Below are 18,924 nucleotides of genomic sequence, written 5' to 3'. Positions count from 1 at the left end.
GTGGTGAACATCCCATCACCCTCCTCACTTGAACCTTGTGCTGATGGAGAAGCACAGGAGGGGCCAGGAAGTGAACTGTTCATTCAGAGTACCCAGCCTCAGCTCTGCTCTTGTAGCTGTGATGTTGATCTGGTCTAATTAACTATGATCAATGGTGACCTCCAAGATGGTAGTGGGAAACTTGGAGATGGTGGTGTCATTAAATGTCAAAAGGAGGTGGTTGAGTCTTTTAATATCGTTACCCAGCACCTGTGTGACATGAATATTGGCCATCACTATATGTATTGCTTTATTTAGAATATCTAATGCATAATATAATTATGGTGTTTCAGATCCACTTTGATGGTTGGAGCCATGACTATGACTATTGGATAGATGCAGATAGCCCAGATATCCATCCTGCTGGCTGGTCGGCTAAAACTGGACATTCACTACAGATACCTCTTAGTAAGTTGGAGTCTTACCTGTGTGTTCTCCTTAATTTAACATGAAAGCCATTTGTTGGAATATATCTTTCTATCACTGCAGACGGGAACTGGAGCTGATAATTATGTTGCCGTGAATTTGTTAAAAGTGGAGCATGGGCTGTGTTTTCTGGAGTTGAGACAGTCAGTTTTTCCTCATTTGATGCCAACAGTCACTAGAAAGAAAGTACTTGCATTTTTATAATGCGTTTCAAAACCTCAGGACCTCTCAAATTGCTTCACAGCAAATGAATTAATTTTTTTTTAAAGTATAGTCAGCATTTTTGTTAGGCAAACATAGCAGCCAATTGCACATGGTAAGATCCCATACACAGTAATGAGATGAATGGTCACTTAATCTGTTTCATGCTGCTGGCTGTAGGATGGTAGTTGAAGTCCCTGTAATGGGACCTTTTCACATCGCATTTGAAAGTGGATACGTCTCTGTCTTTGGCATCCTACACTATTCCAATCACTCCCATTGGAAGCAACAGGATCTCCTCTTTCTTCTGGGTACTCTACAGCTCTCTGGTCTGAATACTGACTTTAATAACTATATATGCTCAATTTTGTTTACAGTAGAGGGTCTTTTGGCATCCAATGGATGAGGAAGCAAGGGGCTGGCCTGTGCTTGGGGTGCTGCCCTGTTGTTTTTCTCTCTTTTTCAGTATTAATGGAACAATTGCACGTTTCCAGCATTTTCAGTTTTCATACAGACCTTTTGCCAGTCACTAACCACCTCTGTGCAGTAGCAATACCTGTTGTTACCTTTCCCAACCATATGAAAGGATTTTATTGTCTGAGCTATGAAGTCTAACGAAAGACAAAATCCAGGATTTTCCTGCAGGCTTCAGGAACCCAACATTGGGACCAAATGGGGGTCTCGAACCCATAGTTGCTGGGGGCCAGACTGGGGGAGCTATTTTCCCAGAAGTGGTCTCGAAATTGGCCATCTTTGAGCTCTCCATCCAATTGAGGGCGGAAGGGCACCTGATGCTGTCGGCGCAGTTGCAGGGCTGGCAGCTCTAGAGTCTCGGCAACCCCACCAAGCGATGTGAGCGCTGCTGAGGCAGGTAGGAGAATGCGAAGGCGCCTCAAAGTGCAGGTACCCTGGGCAGAGGTAAAAATTAACTAAAGTTTTTAGAGGGGCCAAACAGACAGGCCCCTCGGATCAGAGGGGAAACCCCTCCAGCAGCAACGTTTGGGCCATGGGGGAGACATTTGTTGCTTGCGGCCCCCTCTTTGGGGATGGAGGCTCTGGCTCTGACTGCACTCTTCTCTTTTCCTCCCACCCCCCTCCCTCTCCCTTCTCCCCAAGCACTGCCAGCGAATGCTGTAAATATACAGATTGGCTGGCTGGCTGGCTGGCTGTGCCCTGCATTGAGGAGCTGTCCTGATGCGGCTCACTGCTATTTTCACAACACCCCGAGCCCGGGAGATTTTTGCCAAAACTGTCTCCATCGCAGTTATTAATCTCTTTTTTTTTTCCTTTTAGGAGCTGACAAACCTGCGATGTATTTACTGTTTTTATTTTTAGACAAAAAGGCCAGGGTTATAAAACCTGAGTAATTTTGATTATTTTTGCACCCCCCCCCCCCCCCCCACATTTAGGCCCTGCCGACTTGGCAGTAAGTCCAGGACCAGGAGGATGCCCAACACCTGGTTGTAAAGGAATTGGACACATTAAAGGAGCAAGATATGCTGCACACTACACGTATGTGAGAGAAATTATTCGAACTGCCTACCTTTTTTTTAAAGAAAGAAAAACAAAAAACCTTTTTTCCTTGTTTAAACTTTAGATTTGTTCATTTCTTCATTCTAAGAAATAACATGACTGTTTTTGAGTCCTTACATTGTTAGTGAAACAAAAAAGTTGGTGGGAGTTTGAAGGGAGAAGTATCCTTTATACTCATGGATCTCTTTCACTAACATCAACAGGAGGAGGAATGTGTATTCATTGTTTTTGAATAGAGGAGCATTAGCAGTGAGCAGAAATTACTAATTAGTTTAAGCTCTTAATCTTCATCCTATTCAGTAATATGTAAAATTAGCCATTTACTCTAGGTAAGGCATACAGTTTCAGCAGTGATGCGAATACAAGGCAGAAAATTTATAAAACTGCTAGTTAATCTCCTGTGGTGGTGTGCTTGAGAAGTCGGGGCCAAGATAGTCTTCCAGTGACTTGGGGTTCGAAAGCAGGGGATAATTCGACCAGGGCATGAAGGTGTATTTCAGTTGCCTTTTTGCAGTCTTATATTCTGTCTTTATAAAATAGTCATTATATCAATAGGTTATTTATAATTAAATGGCAAAATGTTTAGCAGTTTGGGAAGTAGAGTTGGTTGGAACATAGGAGTGACTGCCGTTTAGGCTGAGAAGCTGGGATTTGCAAAACTGAAGTACTGCAGCACCTCAACTGGTGGGAGGTTGAAATTACAGCATGACAAGTTTACATAGGCAGTTTCCATTATAATTGTAGACATAGGAATTTCTAATGGAAAAAGATGACAGAAAATATGTGCAGATGTTAGCTTTTTTATTAAGGGATTGATATATTGCCAGTACTTAATTGTTGGGATGTCTCTGCTCCTCCCTGTTCTGTAACAGGATAGGAATATTACACAACTGATAACAGGGAATGGAAATATGACAGTCAGCTAACGGTTAGCAGTGTGGCTCATTTTGTATGGTGACCGTACATTGGTAATATTTCAGAATATGAGTTTATAAATCCTCAGATGGTGAGATATATTCTGTCTCATGCTTTGTTTTTCAATTTTAGGTTAGTTAGTTGTCCATATTCTGAAATTAACCTCAATAAAGAAATGGTTCTACCTGACCGTTTAAGTGGAGAAAGGCAGTCACCTGTCTCGGCTGCTCAGAAGCTAAAGAAAATGGGAACACAGGCAATCTCAACGGCACCAGAGTCAGAAGACGCCTCTATGCTTAAGTGAGTAGTAGTAATACAACAAAAGTAGCTTTCTGTAATTAATCTTGAAATCTGAGGTTTTTCACTGTGAAAGCATTATCCACTGTCCCATCTGTTATCATAAAGTACACTGCAAAAGGAGGCCATTCAGCCCATTGAGTCTGTACCAGCTCTCTTCCTATATCCCTGCAATTTTTTTCCTCCTTCGGGCATTTATCCAATTCCCTTTTGAAAGCTACTTATCTTGTTTCCACTGTCCTCTTTGCATTCCAAACCCTAACCACTCGTTACATGAAGTTTCTCCTCACACTGCTTTATTGTGGATTTCTAATATTATAAAAGATCTGTTAAAATATTTCTTTCTCTTTTCTCCCCCACCCACCCCCCCCCAAAAAAACCCTTTGATTTTTTTTTATTTAAATGCCTCCCTGTCCAAAAGACTGCAGGTATGTCCTGCTGTGAGGCATTTGCCACTTGCTTGACGCCAGTTGACCTCAGATTGGGGGCTTAGAGGGGAGGGAGATGAAGAAATGCCACAAGTATATTTTATTCATTGTTTCCAATAACGTAGGCACAGTACACACTTCATAGTGATGTTTTTTCATTTCAGACACTTAAGCTCTTGCACTTTTAAAGGGGGCATGTAGCAATATGAATTCATAGAATCATAAAATAATACATGCCAGGTCCTTGGTAGATCCCACTTACCTACGTTTTCCCCAAAATCCTGTACATTTTTTCCTTCAAGAATTTATCCAATAATTGTTGAATCTGCTTCCACTACCCTTTCAGGCAGTGCGTTCCAGAACATAGCAACTGCTGGGTTTTTTTTTTTAAGTTCTCTCATGTTGCTTCTGGTTCTTTTGCTAATCACCTTTAAACCTGTGTCCTCTGACTACTGACCCTTCTGCCACTGGAAACAGTTTCTCCTTATTTACTCTATCAGAACCCTCCATGATTTTGAATACCTCTATCAAATCACCTCTTAACCTTCTCTGCTGCCTAGTGTAGTAATTTGAACTGTTACATAATCCTGAATACTGTAACCCCAAAATACACTCACCAGCCTGACATGTACACACACACATTTCTGGTAAGTTTAATTGGCCTAATTTTACTACAAGTGCAGTAGGCATCGCTGGCTAGGCTAGCATTTATTGCCATCCCTAATTGCCCTTGAGAAACTGGTGGTGAGCTGCCTTCTTGAACCGTTGCCGTCCATGTGGGGTAGGTACACCCACAGTGCTGTTAGGAAGGGAGTTCCAGCATTTTGACCCAGCGACAGTGAAGGAACGGCGATATAGTTCCAAGTCAGGATAGTGTGTGACTTGGAGGGGAACTTGCAGGTAGTGTTCCCATGCATTTGCTGCCCTTGTCCTTCTAGTTGGTAGAGGTCGCGGGTTTGGAAGGTGCTGTCTAAGGAGCCTTGGTCATTGTCTCCTTAACTAAGAAAAGATATACTTGACTTGGAGGCGGTACAACAGAGGTTTACGAGATTGATCCTGAGATATGAGCGATGCCCTATGAGGAGAGATTGAGTAGAATGGGCTTATATTTTCTGGAGTTTAGAAGAATGAGAGATGCTCTCATTGAAACTTATAAAATTCTTGGGGCTTGACAGGGTATATGCTGAGAGGCTTTGTACCCTGGTTGTGGAGTCTAGAACTAGGAGTCATAACCTCAGGAGAAGGGGGCGGCCATTTAGGCCTTGGATGAGAAGAGATTTCTTCACTTTGTGTTGTGAATCTTTAGAATCCTCGAATTTCAGAGTGCTGTGGATGTTTAGTCGTTGAATAGATTCAAGACTGAAATTGATGAATTAAGGGAGTCAAGGGATAGAGTGGGTAAATGGAGTTAATGTAGAAGACCAGCCATGATCTTGGTGAAAGGCAGAGCAGTTTGAGGCGCCATGTGGCCGACTCTTCCTATTTCTATTTTCTCTATTTGGCCTGGTGGGGAAGCCACTGCTGATCTCCCACTCAAGCCTCCGGTTAGAACAGCAAGCTGCTGAGCCAAGCTGCACATTTACAGAGGACCAAGTCCCCTGCCTTGGGGCAGGTGTCCTTGCTGCCTGGTTTCCATCAGGTGGGGAGAGTTAAAATTCTAGGCCTTTTCTCCTTTGCTGGACTTTTGACTCAGTCAGCCCTCTATTGAGGGTTCCTGTCTGGTTGGTAAGTTGTTACAGCAGGGATTATTTCCTATATTTCAGACCATCATTTGGAGAACCAGGGTTGGCCGAGCATGCATGGACTGTCGGAAATCTGTGTCTTGTCTCTTGGTGTAGCAGTATCATTTTTCTAGGCCTTTATCTGCTGTTAACTATTGTTTCTTCCTTTCATTCCATGTCCATCCCTGTGCACCGATATCTTGATGGCCATATATCAAAATACTTTTGCATCTTCTATATATTCAATACTTACGGAAAATGTTTTTTATTTCCAGAATTTTTTTGGGCAAATTGCCCTCAAAGATTTAACAATTTAACAAAGATCTAATGAGAGCTTTGCCAAAAGTTTTTGACTGAATTCCAGTCGTGGAATGTGACTACAGAATAAATACAGAGCTGATTTTAAAAAATTGTTTGGTTTGTAGCTTTCCAAATAGATTTTTTATAATTTCGCTCACAATAAATGATACTGGTGATTCATGTATTTGTTGAGACTATCTGACCACAGAGTCAAGCCATTCATTTTTCTTCTAAAATTTTAATTCTGTTTATAAACGATCTTTCTGTCCCTGATGGAAAGAAATGCTAAGCTTCTTGACGAAAATAGAAATAACTTATGGTACTGACCCAATTGTTTAGTTTTTTGGTAGTGTTTTACAGTGCTATATAAATTATATGCACAAACTGTATTAGTTTCCTGGTACTGTGATTTATTTCATCTTATTGAATTTACAGTAGTAAAAAGCTTCAGGGGTTGCAAGATATTTAACAGTGTTGCCTCTTAGACTGAAAAGTTCTAATTTGAAAGCTCGATCATTCCTTGCAGTCAGTTAACTGGGCAGCATCAGCCTTCCTTGCTGGCATGATACCCATCAAACAACTATAACTTTTACATATCAATGCAGCGCCAGTCTCTGATGTAGTGTGATTAGTAATGAGGGTATTCAGTGCGCTTCGCAATTAATTGTAGAAATTTAAAATAAACAACATTTATGACCATAAATTTATCAATGGAAAACACACACAATGCAAATTGTGAGCATTGGAGAATAATCTGTTCTGGTGAGTGTTACTGACTCTATATAATCTATCCATATATTGACGAGGAAAATTGACCAATGGAGCATTAGTCTTTCTAAATTATATAATGTTGATCTTTGACTGGGACCCAGCTAAAATGATAAAGGTCAGTGATTGGTACTTAGTTGGGTTTTTAATCTGTTTAAATAGAAACTACCTTAGAGTAGCAAGTTCTTTAGCTTCATAGATTTAATTTGTCATGTTCATGCCTTTATTGCACAAGTGACACCCAGATAAAGTTATTTGGAAATGAGGTAGTTTTCTTTCCTCATTTGGCAAATCCAACCTTCCATGAAGTTGATGGGTACTTAATATGGATTCTGAAGATCTTTAAAAGGTTGTTACTTTAACACATTCTGTCTTGTCCCCCGCTTCTCTTTCTTCCCCGCCCCCCCCCCCTCAACTCTTCAGCAGAAAAACCCTTTCACAGAATGGTGCTGGGAACCGAATTGAAACACACTACCTGACAGGGCAGCCCGCCGTGGAAAACGGACAGGAGAAAGGAGTTGGCAAAGAATGCTGCGAAGAATTGCCAGCCAAAAAGCCCCAAGTGTCAGTTGATGGCAAGATAAAACAGAGAAAGTAAATAGTCAGGATATCCTCTTGATTTAAAAAAAAAATTTGGCTCCTCTTCCTCCCTGTGGCCTAATGACGTGTCTGTTTTATTTAGAGTCGGACGTCCACCAAAGTATTTAAAACTCCAGTTTGTGAAGCAAGAAGAGGAAGAAACGCTCAGCAGACTAAAAGAAACGGCAGGTTAATGTTGTCAGACGACGCTATCCAGATGAACTGATACTATTGCAAATGATTAGCTGTCAGGCTGCTAGTGTAAATGTAAGAGGGATATGGAGATCGGGTGGGAAGGTGGAATTGAGGTAAAAAATCAGCCATGATTTTATTGAATAGCGGAGCAGGCTCCAGGAGCCGTACAGTGGCTGTTGTTCCTATTTCTTATGTTTCTCTATGGCTTTCACATGCACTTCTCGAATATACAATCAAGTAAAATTTACCAACTGGAGAGCAGAGGGATACTGGTAAATAATTGAACTTGTGATAGTTGTAAATGTGTAACCCACTCTCCTCGAACCACACAGAGAGAAATAGGCCATTCATCCCATCGTGCTTTTGCAAGCTCTTTGAAAGAGCTATCCAATTAGTTCCACTTCCCTGCTCTTTCCCCACTTTAATGCACATTTTTCCTTTTCAAGAATATATCCAATTAACTTTTCAAAGCTACCATTGAATCTGCTTCCACCACCCCATCAGGCAGTAAATTCCAGATTATAACAGTTGGCTGCATATAAAAAAAATTCTCATCTCTCTTTTAACGATTATCCTAAATCTGTGTCCTCTTGTTACTGACACTCCTGCCAAACAGTCTAAATTTTGAACATCTTTATTAAAACTCCAAATATTTTTCCATAGGATGAATCTGCTGTCAGGCACTTCCTGTGCAGCATGAAACTTTCAGGGAGCACAGTCCCTAATTTTACATTTAATGGAAATTTAGGCGCTGCAGACCTATAGGGCTGGATTCTACCTTGGGCAGAAGGGAATTCACCACCGACATGAAAGTTGGTGGCGATCCTGCTTCCACCTAGCCTGGGGAAAAATGTCCCCAGGCTTTAATTGTCCCAAGTCGGGACTTCCACCCACTTGAGGGAGGAGGTCCCGCCTCAGTGAGCTGCCAGCCAATCAGCGGGCCGGCAGCTCTTAGTTCCAGCAGCACCACCGGGAGTGGTGGCCACTGCTGAGTCTGCAGCCCAGCCGACACCATGGAGCCTGGAGGGAAGGCAAGTTGGGCTTGCCTCACCAAGGGAATCGGTCCTTCCCTGGTAAGGCTGGAGTGGTCGTTTGGGGGTGGGGGGGGGGAACGTCTTGGGTCCTGGGGGTGGGTTGGGAGGTGGGGGCAGCCCTCAATCTGATGGTGAACGATTGGCACATGAGAGAATTTTGAAAATCCTATTCAGGTCAATATTTTGTTTTACATTTCTAATGAAGTAAAAGTTCAACTGAAGCTAATTGTTCTGAGGTCACAAGTTTCAATCTATCGTCTGTTTTTTTTCCTTCCTTGTTTAATGTTCTGGCTTCTATGGAAGTCATAAGAATAGATATTAGTGAAGGGAATATTAAAATTCTGTAGTAAATGAAAAGCAAGTGTCCTTTTGTTACTGTGTAATGAAGAGTTAACCGCACAATACGACAGCTGCTATTCTGAGGTTGCACCGCAGTGAAAATGAATCGTATTTATTAGATAATGGGTTGTTTGGGGCACTCTGGAGGCCTCCCTCCTCTCCAAATATTGCTTTGGGTTCTCTTTGATTCACCTGAATAGGCAGACTGGCTTTTGGTTTTGCATCTCATTTAACAGACGACACCTCCAATAATGCAGACTGCACTGTAGTGTTAGCCTAGATTAGGGCTTAAGTCCTGGAACGGGACGTGAACCCGCAATCTTCTGACTCTTCCGGTCAAGTACTGTCTTTGATTTTAAACTTCTTATCCTTGTTTTCAAATCCCTCCATGGCCTTGCTTCGCCCTATCAGTGTAATCTCCAGCTCAACGACCCTGCAAGATATCTGGCCTACTCCGAAGAAGGGTCACTGACCCGAAACGTTAACTCTGCTTCTCTTTCCACAGATGCTGCCAGACCTGCTGAGTGAATCCAGCATTTCTTGTTTTTGTTTCAGATTTCCAGCATCCGCAGTATTTTGCTTTTAAGATATCTGGCCTCTTGGGTATCCCTGATTTTAATCGTTCCACTATTGGTGGCCTTCAGTTGCCTGGGCCCAAACTCTGAAAATCCCCTCCTGAAACATCTCCATCTCACTACCTTGCTTTCAACCTTTTGAGAAGCTCTTTGAACCCTACCCCTTTGACCAAGCTTTTGGTCATCTGACCTAATATCTCCTCATGTGGCTTGGTATCTCATTTTGTTTTATAACACTCCTGTGAAGCGCCTTGGGATTTTTTATGCTGTTAAAGGTGCTATATAAATATAAGCCATTGACTTGAGGTGAGATGTTCCGCCAAATGAACTGGTGCTGGTTATTAATCATAATGTGGGTAAATTTAAAAAGCAACAACAAGCAGGTTAAACTTTTGCAAATAGCCTGGCAACCATTGGGTCATGCGGGATACGTACTTGTCTGTAGCATGCTGAGTTTTAAACATTCGGCAAATCTGTCCTTGATTTGAAATGCACCATCTTTTTCTTGGTTCAGGAACTTTGTATGTGTGAAGGTCTGTGGTTTTCTAACAACTCTGTGGTTAAGATAAGCACTTGGATTTCAATTTTATTTGACTTCAGCCACATTTTCATACAGGGAGTTTTAACAGAGGTGTTCAAAATTATGAAAGGTTTTGATAGATTAGATGGGAAGAAACTGTTTCCATTGATAACCAGAGGATACAGACTTAAGATAATTTGGCTGAAGAAGTGGGGGTGGGAGCAGAAGATGAGCAGAAATTTTTTGACGCAGCGAGTTGTTAATCTGGAATGCATTGTCGGAAAGGCTAGTGGAAGCAGATCAATAGTAACTTTCGAAAGGGAATTAGATATATACTTGAAAAGGAAAAATTTTCTGGAATGTGGGGCAAGAGCAGGGAGGTGGGATTAATTGGATAACTGTTTCAAAGAGCCAGCACATGTACAATGGGCTGAATGGCCTCCTTCTGTGCAGCAAGATTCTATGATTCTATCATTTTAGTTGCCTCACAGAGATCAAGACTCTTAACTCAAGCACGCAGTTTTATCTATCTTAGTCTCAACAATGAAATGGACAAAACAAATCAAGAAAAGGACGGTAAGAATGAATAATATCGCTTGTTTTAAAAGGTTGTGAAAATGACTCCCTCTTTACAAATGTCTGTATAGAATGTGAGACCTCGACTTTGTTGATGCATTCTACATTCTTTTGTTCTCCGTTAACACCATGATGGACTAAATTTCTATTTTAGAAAGACAGCTATGAACCAATACATGGGGAGGTTTTTTCTAGTAAATGATGCATACTGCAAACACAGGGTGGAATTCTGTCGGCTGGTAATTCTATGTGCTGTCCAAGCTGATCTGAAATGTATTTTTTGAATATATTTTTGAAATTTATTTTATTTTGTGATTTGGCAATTGGGTGTCCTGCTGGATTCTGTGGCTTCCTTTAAAAAGTTTTCATCTTTTTTGCCTTTCAGTAGAGAGTGACTACAACCTGCAGCAAGCTCTTCACCAGTCAGTGTTTATGTCTTCTGTGTCTCCACATCCCACGCAACGTCTGTACCTCTGCTGGGAACAGCACAGCAAGCTACTGCCTGAGGTGGCAGGTCACACTGCAAAGAAAGTAGCAAAGTGGTCCATAGAAGAGGTAAAGTGAGAAACCAGTGCGCCCCCACCGCCAGCAGGATACTGCCTGTCAGTTGTCTCATTTCTTGATTAAAACCAGCAATGCTTTAACTTCAAGGTCTGCTTAACCACCTCACAGCCCTCTACACAGGCTGTTATCTCTCTTCTGGAAGATCTCTTGTGGTTGTGTGTGTGTGTTGTTTTAAACTTGAGAACAGCTCTCCTCCACTTTTTAGAAATATTTCCCATTTGTTCTGGGCTATGGGTTAATTTTTTGACTTTGTAACAAAGGCAGGCAACTTCACCTGTCAGGAGAGAGTATTGGGAATTTTGGCATGTGCAGCGCATAATTTTCCAACAAATTTCTAAGAGGCAGTTGTAGCAGGGCGACATTGGGAAAGGTGCCCTTTTATGGTCGACACTTCTGTGTTCTAAAGTTTTAAGAATTCTTCTACAAATTAGTAGTTGGCACATGAATTAAACTGGGCGCTGAACTAACTTTTATAGCATGGATAGCTGCCTCTACTTTGACCCCATACAGTCAAATATCCTAATGCCACTTACTGTCCAGACTTGCAAATGAATAATGGGCAAAGTACCATGTAACTGCACCAAGACCAATTTCAGGAGCGGAGCAATGTCGTGATAAAATTTAGGATAAGTATTTTAGGCAACCCGTAGTTCAAGCTGCAGTTTTTTAAGCTCAGTGGTAGATGTTGCAATTTTCTAAATGCTCAAAGTTCTGAAGGAGTGTTTGAATTCTACAGGTAGCCAATTTTGTGCAAAGTTTACCAGGATGTAAAGAACAAGCCGTTGTTTTCAGGGAAGAGGTAAGTGTTAAATGAATAGTTGGTGATTCATACAGTGAAATGGAAACTGAACCATAGACGTTTACAGCACAGGAGGCGGTCATTTGGCCCATTAGGTTTATACTGGCTCCTTGTTGGAGCAATTCAAAAACAAATCCCACTGCCCCTTTTCTCCGCCCATAGCCCTCCCTCCTTCCCCTGCTTCAAATCTCTCCCTCAAATTATGCAGTGTTGTTTGTCTCAACTTATCCTTGCAACAAAGCATCACATCCGGCAACAACTCTGCACAGACATTTTTCTGAACTTTGTTCTCATGATCTTCATATTTTTAAAAGTTGATGACACTGATTCCCCAACCAGAGAAAATTAGTCTTTCCCTATCCAAACCCTTCATTATTTTAAATACCTCTTAAACCTTTTTCTGTTGAAGTAGAAATAGGCTTATATCTCTAATCTCTCTTCATAACGATAAGTAAGCATCCTTGGCATCATTTTTTTTTTTAGAATTAGAATTAGAATATTACAGCGCAGTACAGGCCCTTCGGCCCTCGATGTTGCGCCGATCATCTGACCTACACTATTCCATTTACATCCATATGTCTATCCAATGACCACTTAGACTCGCCAACTTTAAGGGCATTTACTACTGTTGCAGGCAGGGCGTTCCACGCCCCTACTACTCTCTGCGTAAAGAAACTACCTCTGACATCTGTCCTATATCTTTCACCCCTCAACTTAAAGCTATGTCCCCTTGTGTTTGCCATCCTCATCCGAGGAAAAAGACTCTCACTATCCACCCTATCTAACCCTCTGATTATCTTGTATGTCTCTATTAAGTCACCTCTCCTCCTCCTTCTCTCTAACGAAAACAACCCCAAGTCCCTCAGCCTTTCCTCGTAAGACCTTCCTTCCATACCAGGCAACATCCTAGTAAATCTCCTCTGCACCCTTTCCAAAGCTTCGACATCCTTCCTATAATGCGGTGACCAGAACTGCACGCAATACTCCAGGTGCGGCCTCACCAGAGTTTTGTACAGCTGCATCATGACCCCGTGGCTCTGAAACTCGATCCCCCTACTAATAAAGGCTAACACACCATATGCCTTCTTAACAGCCCTATTAACCTGGGTAGCAACTTTCAGGGATTTATGTACCTGGATACCAAGATCTCTCTGCTCATCTACACTACCAAGAATCTTCCCATTAGCCCAGTACTCTGCATTGCTGTTACTCCTTCCAAAGTGAATCACCTCACACTTCTCCGCATTAAACTCCATTTGCCATCTCTCAGCCCAGCTCTGCAGCCTATCTATGTCCCTCTGTACCCTACAACACCCTTCGACACTATCCACAACTCCACCGACCTTCGTGTCATCCGCAAATTTACTAACCCACCCTTCTACACCCTCATCCAGGTCGTTTATAAAAATGACAAACAGCAGTGGCCCCAAAACAGAACCTTGCGGTACACCACTAGTAACTAAACTCCAGGATGAACATTTGCCATCAACCACCACCCTCTGTCTTCTTTCAGCTAGCCAATTTCTGATCCAAAGCTCTAAATCACCTTCAACCCCATACTTGCGTATTTTCTGCAATAGCCTACCGTGGGGAACCTTATCGAACGCCTTACTGAAATCCATATACACCACATCCACGGCTTTACCCTCATCCACCTGTTTGGTCACCTTCTCGAAAAACTCAATAAGGTTTGTGAGGCACGACCTACCCTTCACAAAACCGTGCTGACTAGCGCAAATGAACTTATTCTTTTCAAGATGATTATAAATCCTGTCTCTTATAACCTTTTCCAACATTTTACCCACAACCGAAGTAAGGCTCACAGGTCTATAATTACCAGGGCTGTCTCTACTCCCCTTCTTGAACAAGGGGACAACATTTGCTATCCTCCAGTCCTCCGGCACTACTCCTGTCGACAATGACGACTTAAAGATCAACAACAACGGCTCTGCAATCTCCTCCCTGGCTTCCCAGAGAATCCTAGGATAAATCCCATCTGGCCCAGGGGACTTATCTATTTTCACTCTTTCCAAAATTGCTAACACCTCCTCCTTGTGAATCTCAATCCCATCTAGCCTAGTAGGCTGTATCTCAGTAATCTCCTCGGCAACATTTTCTTTCTCTACTGTAAATACTGACGAAAAATATTCATTTAACGCTTCCCCTATCTCCTCTGATTCCGCACACAACTTCCCACTACTATCCTTGATTGGCCCTGTTCTAACTCTTATCATTCGTTTATTCCTGATATACCTATAGAAAGCCTTAGGGTTTTCTTTGATCCTATCCGCCAATGACTTCTCGTGTCCTCTCCTTGCTCTTCTTAGCCCTCCCTTTAGATCCTTCCTGGCTAGCTTGTAACTCTCAAGCGCCCGAACTGAGCCTTCACGTCTCATCCTAACATAAGCCGCCCTCTTCCTCTTGACAAGCGCTTCAACTTCTTGAGTAAACCACGGCTCCCTTGCTCGACAACTTCCTCCCTGCCTGACAGGTACATACTTATCAAGGACACGCATTAGCTGCTCCTTGAATAAGCTCCACATTTCGTTTGTGCCCATCCCCTGCAGTTTCCTTCCCCATCCTACACATCCTAAATCTTGCCTAATCGCGTCATAATTTCCTTTCCCCCAGCTATAATTCTTGCCCTGCGGTATATACCTGTCCCTGCCCATCGCTAAGGTAAACCTAACCGAATTGTGATCACTATCGCCAAAGTGCTCACCTACATCTAAATCAAACACCTGGCCGGGTTCATTACCCAGTACCAAATCCAATGTGGCATCGCCCCTGGTTGGCCTGTCCACATACTGTGTCAGAAAACCCTCCTGCACACACTGGACAAAAACAGACCCATCTAAAGTACTCGAACTATAGTATTTCCAGTCAATATTTGGAAAGTTAAAGTCCCCCATAACTACTACCCTGTTACTCTCGCTCCTGTCGAGAATCATCTTCGCTATCCTTTCCTCTACATCTCTGGAACTATTCGGAGGTCTATAGAAAACTCCCAACAGGGTGACCTCTCCTCTCCTGTTTCTAACCTCGGCCCAGACTACCTCAGTAGACGAGTCCTCAAACGTCCTTTCTGCCGCTGTAATACTTTCCTTGATTAACAATGCCACACCCCCCCCCTCTTTTACCCTCTTCTCTGTTCTTTCTGAAACATCTAAATCCCGGAACCTGCAACATCCATTCCTGTCCCTGCTCTACCCATGTCTCCGAAATGGCCACAACATCAGGATCCCAGGTACCAACCCATGCTGCAAGCTCACCCACCTTATTCCGGATGCTCCTGGCGTTGAAGTAGACACACTTTAAACCAAGTTCTTGCTTGCCAGTGCCCTCTTGCGTCCCTGTAACCTTATCCCCTACCTCACTACTCTCAACAGCCTGTACACTGGCACTGCAATTTAGGTTCCCATTCCCCTGCTGATTTAGTTTAAACCCCCCCGAAGAGCACTAACAAATCTCCCCCCCAGGATATTGGTACCCCTCTGGTTCAGGTGAAGACCATCCTGTTTGTAGAGGTCCCACCTACCCCAGAAAGAGCCCCAATTATCCAGGAAACCAAAACCCTCCCTCCTACACCATCCCTGCAGCCACGTGTTCAACTCCTCTCTCTCCCTATTCCTCTCTTCGCTAGCACGTGGCACAGGCAACAACCCAGAGATAACAACTCTGGTTGTTCTCGCTCTAAGCTTCCACCCTAGCTCCCTGAATTTCTGCCTTAAATCCCCATCTCTCTTCCTACCTATGTCGTTGGTGCCTATGTGGACCACGACTTGGGGGTGCTCCCCCTCCCCCTTAAGGATCCCAAAAACACGATCGGAGACATCACGTACCCTGGCACCTGGGAGGCAACACACCAACCGTGAGTCTCTCTCGTTCCCACAGAACCTCCTATCTGTTCCCCTAACTATGGAGTCCCCAATGACTAATGCTCTGCTCCTCTTCCCTTTTCCCTTCTGAGCAACAGGGACAGACTCTGTGCCAGAGACCTGCACCCCATTTCTTACCCCTGGTAATTCGTCCCCCCCAACAGTATCCAAAACGGTATACCTGTTGTTGAGGGAAACGGCCACAGGGGATCCCTGCACTGCCTGCTGGTTCCCTTTCCTTCCCCTGACGGTAAACCATCTACCTACTTCTTTTACCTGAGGTGTGACTGCCTCCCTATAACTCCTGTCAATAATCCCCTCCGCCTCCCGAATGATCCGAAGTTCATCCAGCTCCAGCTCCAGTTCCCTAACGCGGTCTGCGAGGAGCTGGAGTTGGGTGCACTTCCCACAGATGCAGTCAGCAGGGACACTCTTGGCGACCCCTACCTCCCACATTCTGCAGGAGGAACATACAACTGCCTTTACCTCCATTCCCACTATTCTAGATTCCCAATAAATCTACTGAAAAACCAAACGAAAAAAAAAGTCAAAACTTGTTCGCTTAGCAATCCGACGGACTGAAGTTTTAAATAAAAAGCTTACCTTATCAACACCCTAGAGTCCTTTTTTTTTTTGGTTAGAGGAGGAGGGTGGGTGGGAGACACTACACGTGTAGTGTCTCGGGTACTGCCACTGCCCAAATAAATAGTTTTCCCCTACCCAGCAGTCCCCGGTCCTCCGAAACAAAAAAGGGATTAACTTGTAACTTACTGAAATTGACCGCTCAGCTGAAAGTCCGCTCCGCACCCCGTTCTATCAAGGCTGCTCCTCGCAAAAGACAAAGATTTTAAAACTGCCCAAATAAATAGTTTTCCCCTACCCAGCAGTCCCCGGTCCTCCGAAACAAAAAAGGGATTAACTTGTAACTTACTGAAATTGACCGCTCAGCTGAAAGTCCGCTCCGCACCCCGTTCTATCAAGGCTGCTCCTCGCAAAAGTTCATCTTGGTGAATCTATGCTGTACTCTTGCCTATAACTTTAAAGTCCTGTTAATAACGGGGTGCTCACAGCTCTACACAGTACTCCAGCTGTGGCCTAACCATTACTTGTGTCATATCCTTAGCATAATTTTTCTGACTGGATTGTTCTGACTTTTTACATTATAGGATCTTACAGCACAGAAGGGAGCCATTTGGCTTTTCTTCCCTGTGCCAGCACTTTTTTAACTAGTTGTCTAATTTAAAACCACACCAAAGCTTTCCCCCCATAACCCAGTAAATGAGTTATCTTCAAATACAAGCCTTCTGAAAGTTCTTATGAAATCTGATTCCACCAGCCTTTCAGATAGTTCATTCCAGATCTTATCCCTCTTGTGTAGAGAAAAAAATTCTCCCCTTTCCCCTCTAGGTTGTTTTGTCAATTATTTTAAATTTATAGAAACTTAATGTGATAAAGATAGGATAATCTGTTACAGCGGTGTTGGTCGAAGGATAAATATTGATCAGGACTGGGGCTAACTCCCTGCTCTTCAAAATATTGCCATCGGATCTTTTACATCCACCTGAGAGGGCAGACAGGGCCTTGGTTTAACATCTCATCTGAAAGACGGCACTTGCAGCAGTGCAGCACTCCCTCAGTATGGCACTAGAATGTCAGTCTTGATTTTTGTGCCCAAGTCCTGGAGTGGGACTTGAACCCACACCATTGTGACTCAAGACTTCGATAGTGTTGTTGATCTATTTGTCAGAGTATTTTTCACTCCTTGCTCTGTCAAAATCCCTCATAATTTTGAATACCTCTATTAAATCTCCCCTTAACTTTTGCTGCTATAAGAAAAATCCAAGCTTCTGCAATCTCTCCACATAACTGAAGTTCCTCATCCTTGGTATCATTCTGGTAAACCTCCTCTGTATCCTCTCCAAGGCCTTGCCATTCTTCCTCCTGATTTGTAAAGGTTTATCATGACTGACTTGATTTTTTTTCAGTGCCCCTCTTTACAAAGACAAGCATCCCATAGATTTTCTTAACTGCCTTTATCAACTTGCCCTGCCGCGTTTATATACCCTACATTCATAATAACATTGCTCTACCAGAAGCACCGTAGTGATAGTCAAACTATGATGCACTGCTCATATGGCAGAGGCCCAGATTATTTTTGTGGGTTCCAGAAAGCACAAGTAATTTAACACTTACCTTTGACTGGCCTCTTCAGTTCCATCACCTGTGGAATTGGCCAGAATGTACATGCCGACCGGCTCCAACCAAAAATGACAGTCAGTCCTATTTACATCCATCGGACCCTGATTTCTATAGTAAAAAGGGGCCCATCACCTGACTTTGGACATCCTTTTATTGCTGGTCATAACTGGGTCGTAAGGGTACTGACCCCTTTTTGAGGCCATTACCGGTTAATGCCAGGCAAAGGCAGTGAAAATTGTCTCCAGTAAGTGAAGTGATGTGGGTGGAGCTGCACCTTTTTACATCTCTGGTTCTCGGTGGGCACAGCTCCAGGGTTAAAATTACAATTTTTCTTGTTTCTGTTCTTTTTCTTCTGCTACATATTGCACACCTAGCAACACTGCTTGGATACGCTTAAAGCTGTGTACATGCACAAACACGTGTTTGTTTTATTTTGTGTTATTAATATCAGTGAACCTACCAACTGTTTTCCCTGCACCAATTCCAAGTTAGCCCCAGCATGAAACCCAGCCCAGAATGCATTAATATTATGTTACGAATGGTTAACAGTGCAGGCGGCGCAGTGGTTAGCACTGCAGCCTCACAGCTCCAGCGACCCAGGTTCAATTCTGGGTACTGCCTGTGTGGAGTTTGCAAGTTCTCCCTGTGTCTGCGTGGGTTTTCTCCGGGTGCTCCGGTTTCCTCCCACAAGCCAAAAGACTTGCAGGTTGATAGGTAAATTGGCCATTATAAATTGCCCCTAGTATAGGTAGGTGGTAGGGAAATATAGGGACAGGTGGGGATGTGGTAGGAATATGGAATTAGTGTAGGATTAGTATAAATGGGTGGTTGATGGTCGGCACAGACTCGGTGGGCCGAAGGGCCTGTGCCTGTTCCAGTGCTGTATCTCTAAACAAACAAACATAAACGAAGTTTACATTGGCAATCAGATGTCCGATCTGGGCACATTTATTTTGCTTCAATCTAAAAATGGTCCTGTAAAACTGGGCATTAGATCTTTTTTTGTAATGGCTTAGCTATAGATGGAAAGCTTTTTAT

The 18,924-nt window shown here is 43.2% G+C and overlaps 1 protein-coding gene across 6 annotated transcripts in view; it reads left to right on the top strand.

The window, feature by feature from the left end:
- Positions 1-18,924, top strand: part of l3mbtl1b (L3MBTL histone methyl-lysine binding protein 1b) — a 57,132-nt gene that overhangs the window by 35,290 nt on the left and 2,918 nt on the right. For 2 of the 6 annotated variants that reach the window (XM_068011583.1, XM_068011588.1), the window contains 8 exons: positions 333-447; positions 2,076-2,178; positions 3,247-3,414; positions 7,052-7,222; positions 7,311-7,396; positions 10,351-10,446; positions 10,832-11,001; positions 11,747-11,809. In XM_068011583.1, the coding sequence (XP_067867684.1) occupies positions 333-447; positions 2,076-2,178; positions 3,247-3,414; positions 7,052-7,222; positions 7,311-7,396; positions 10,351-10,446; positions 10,832-11,001; positions 11,747-11,809 (972 nt within the window). The remainder of the gene's footprint in view (positions 1-332; positions 448-2,075; positions 2,179-3,246; positions 3,415-7,051; positions 7,223-7,310; positions 7,397-10,350; positions 10,447-10,831; positions 11,002-11,746; positions 11,810-18,924) is intronic. The other 4 variants (XM_068011584.1, XM_068011585.1, XM_068011587.1 and 1 more) reach the window with 4 other exon arrangements.

Source organism: Heterodontus francisci, chromosome 31 (assembly GCF_036365525.1).
Source record: "Heterodontus francisci isolate sHetFra1 chromosome 31, sHetFra1.hap1, whole genome shotgun sequence".
NCBI lineage: Eukaryota > Metazoa > Chordata > Chondrichthyes > Heterodontiformes > Heterodontidae > Heterodontus > Heterodontus francisci.
Note: the sequence above shows the minus strand (reverse complement) of the source record. Positions and strands in the feature narration are given on the sequence as shown.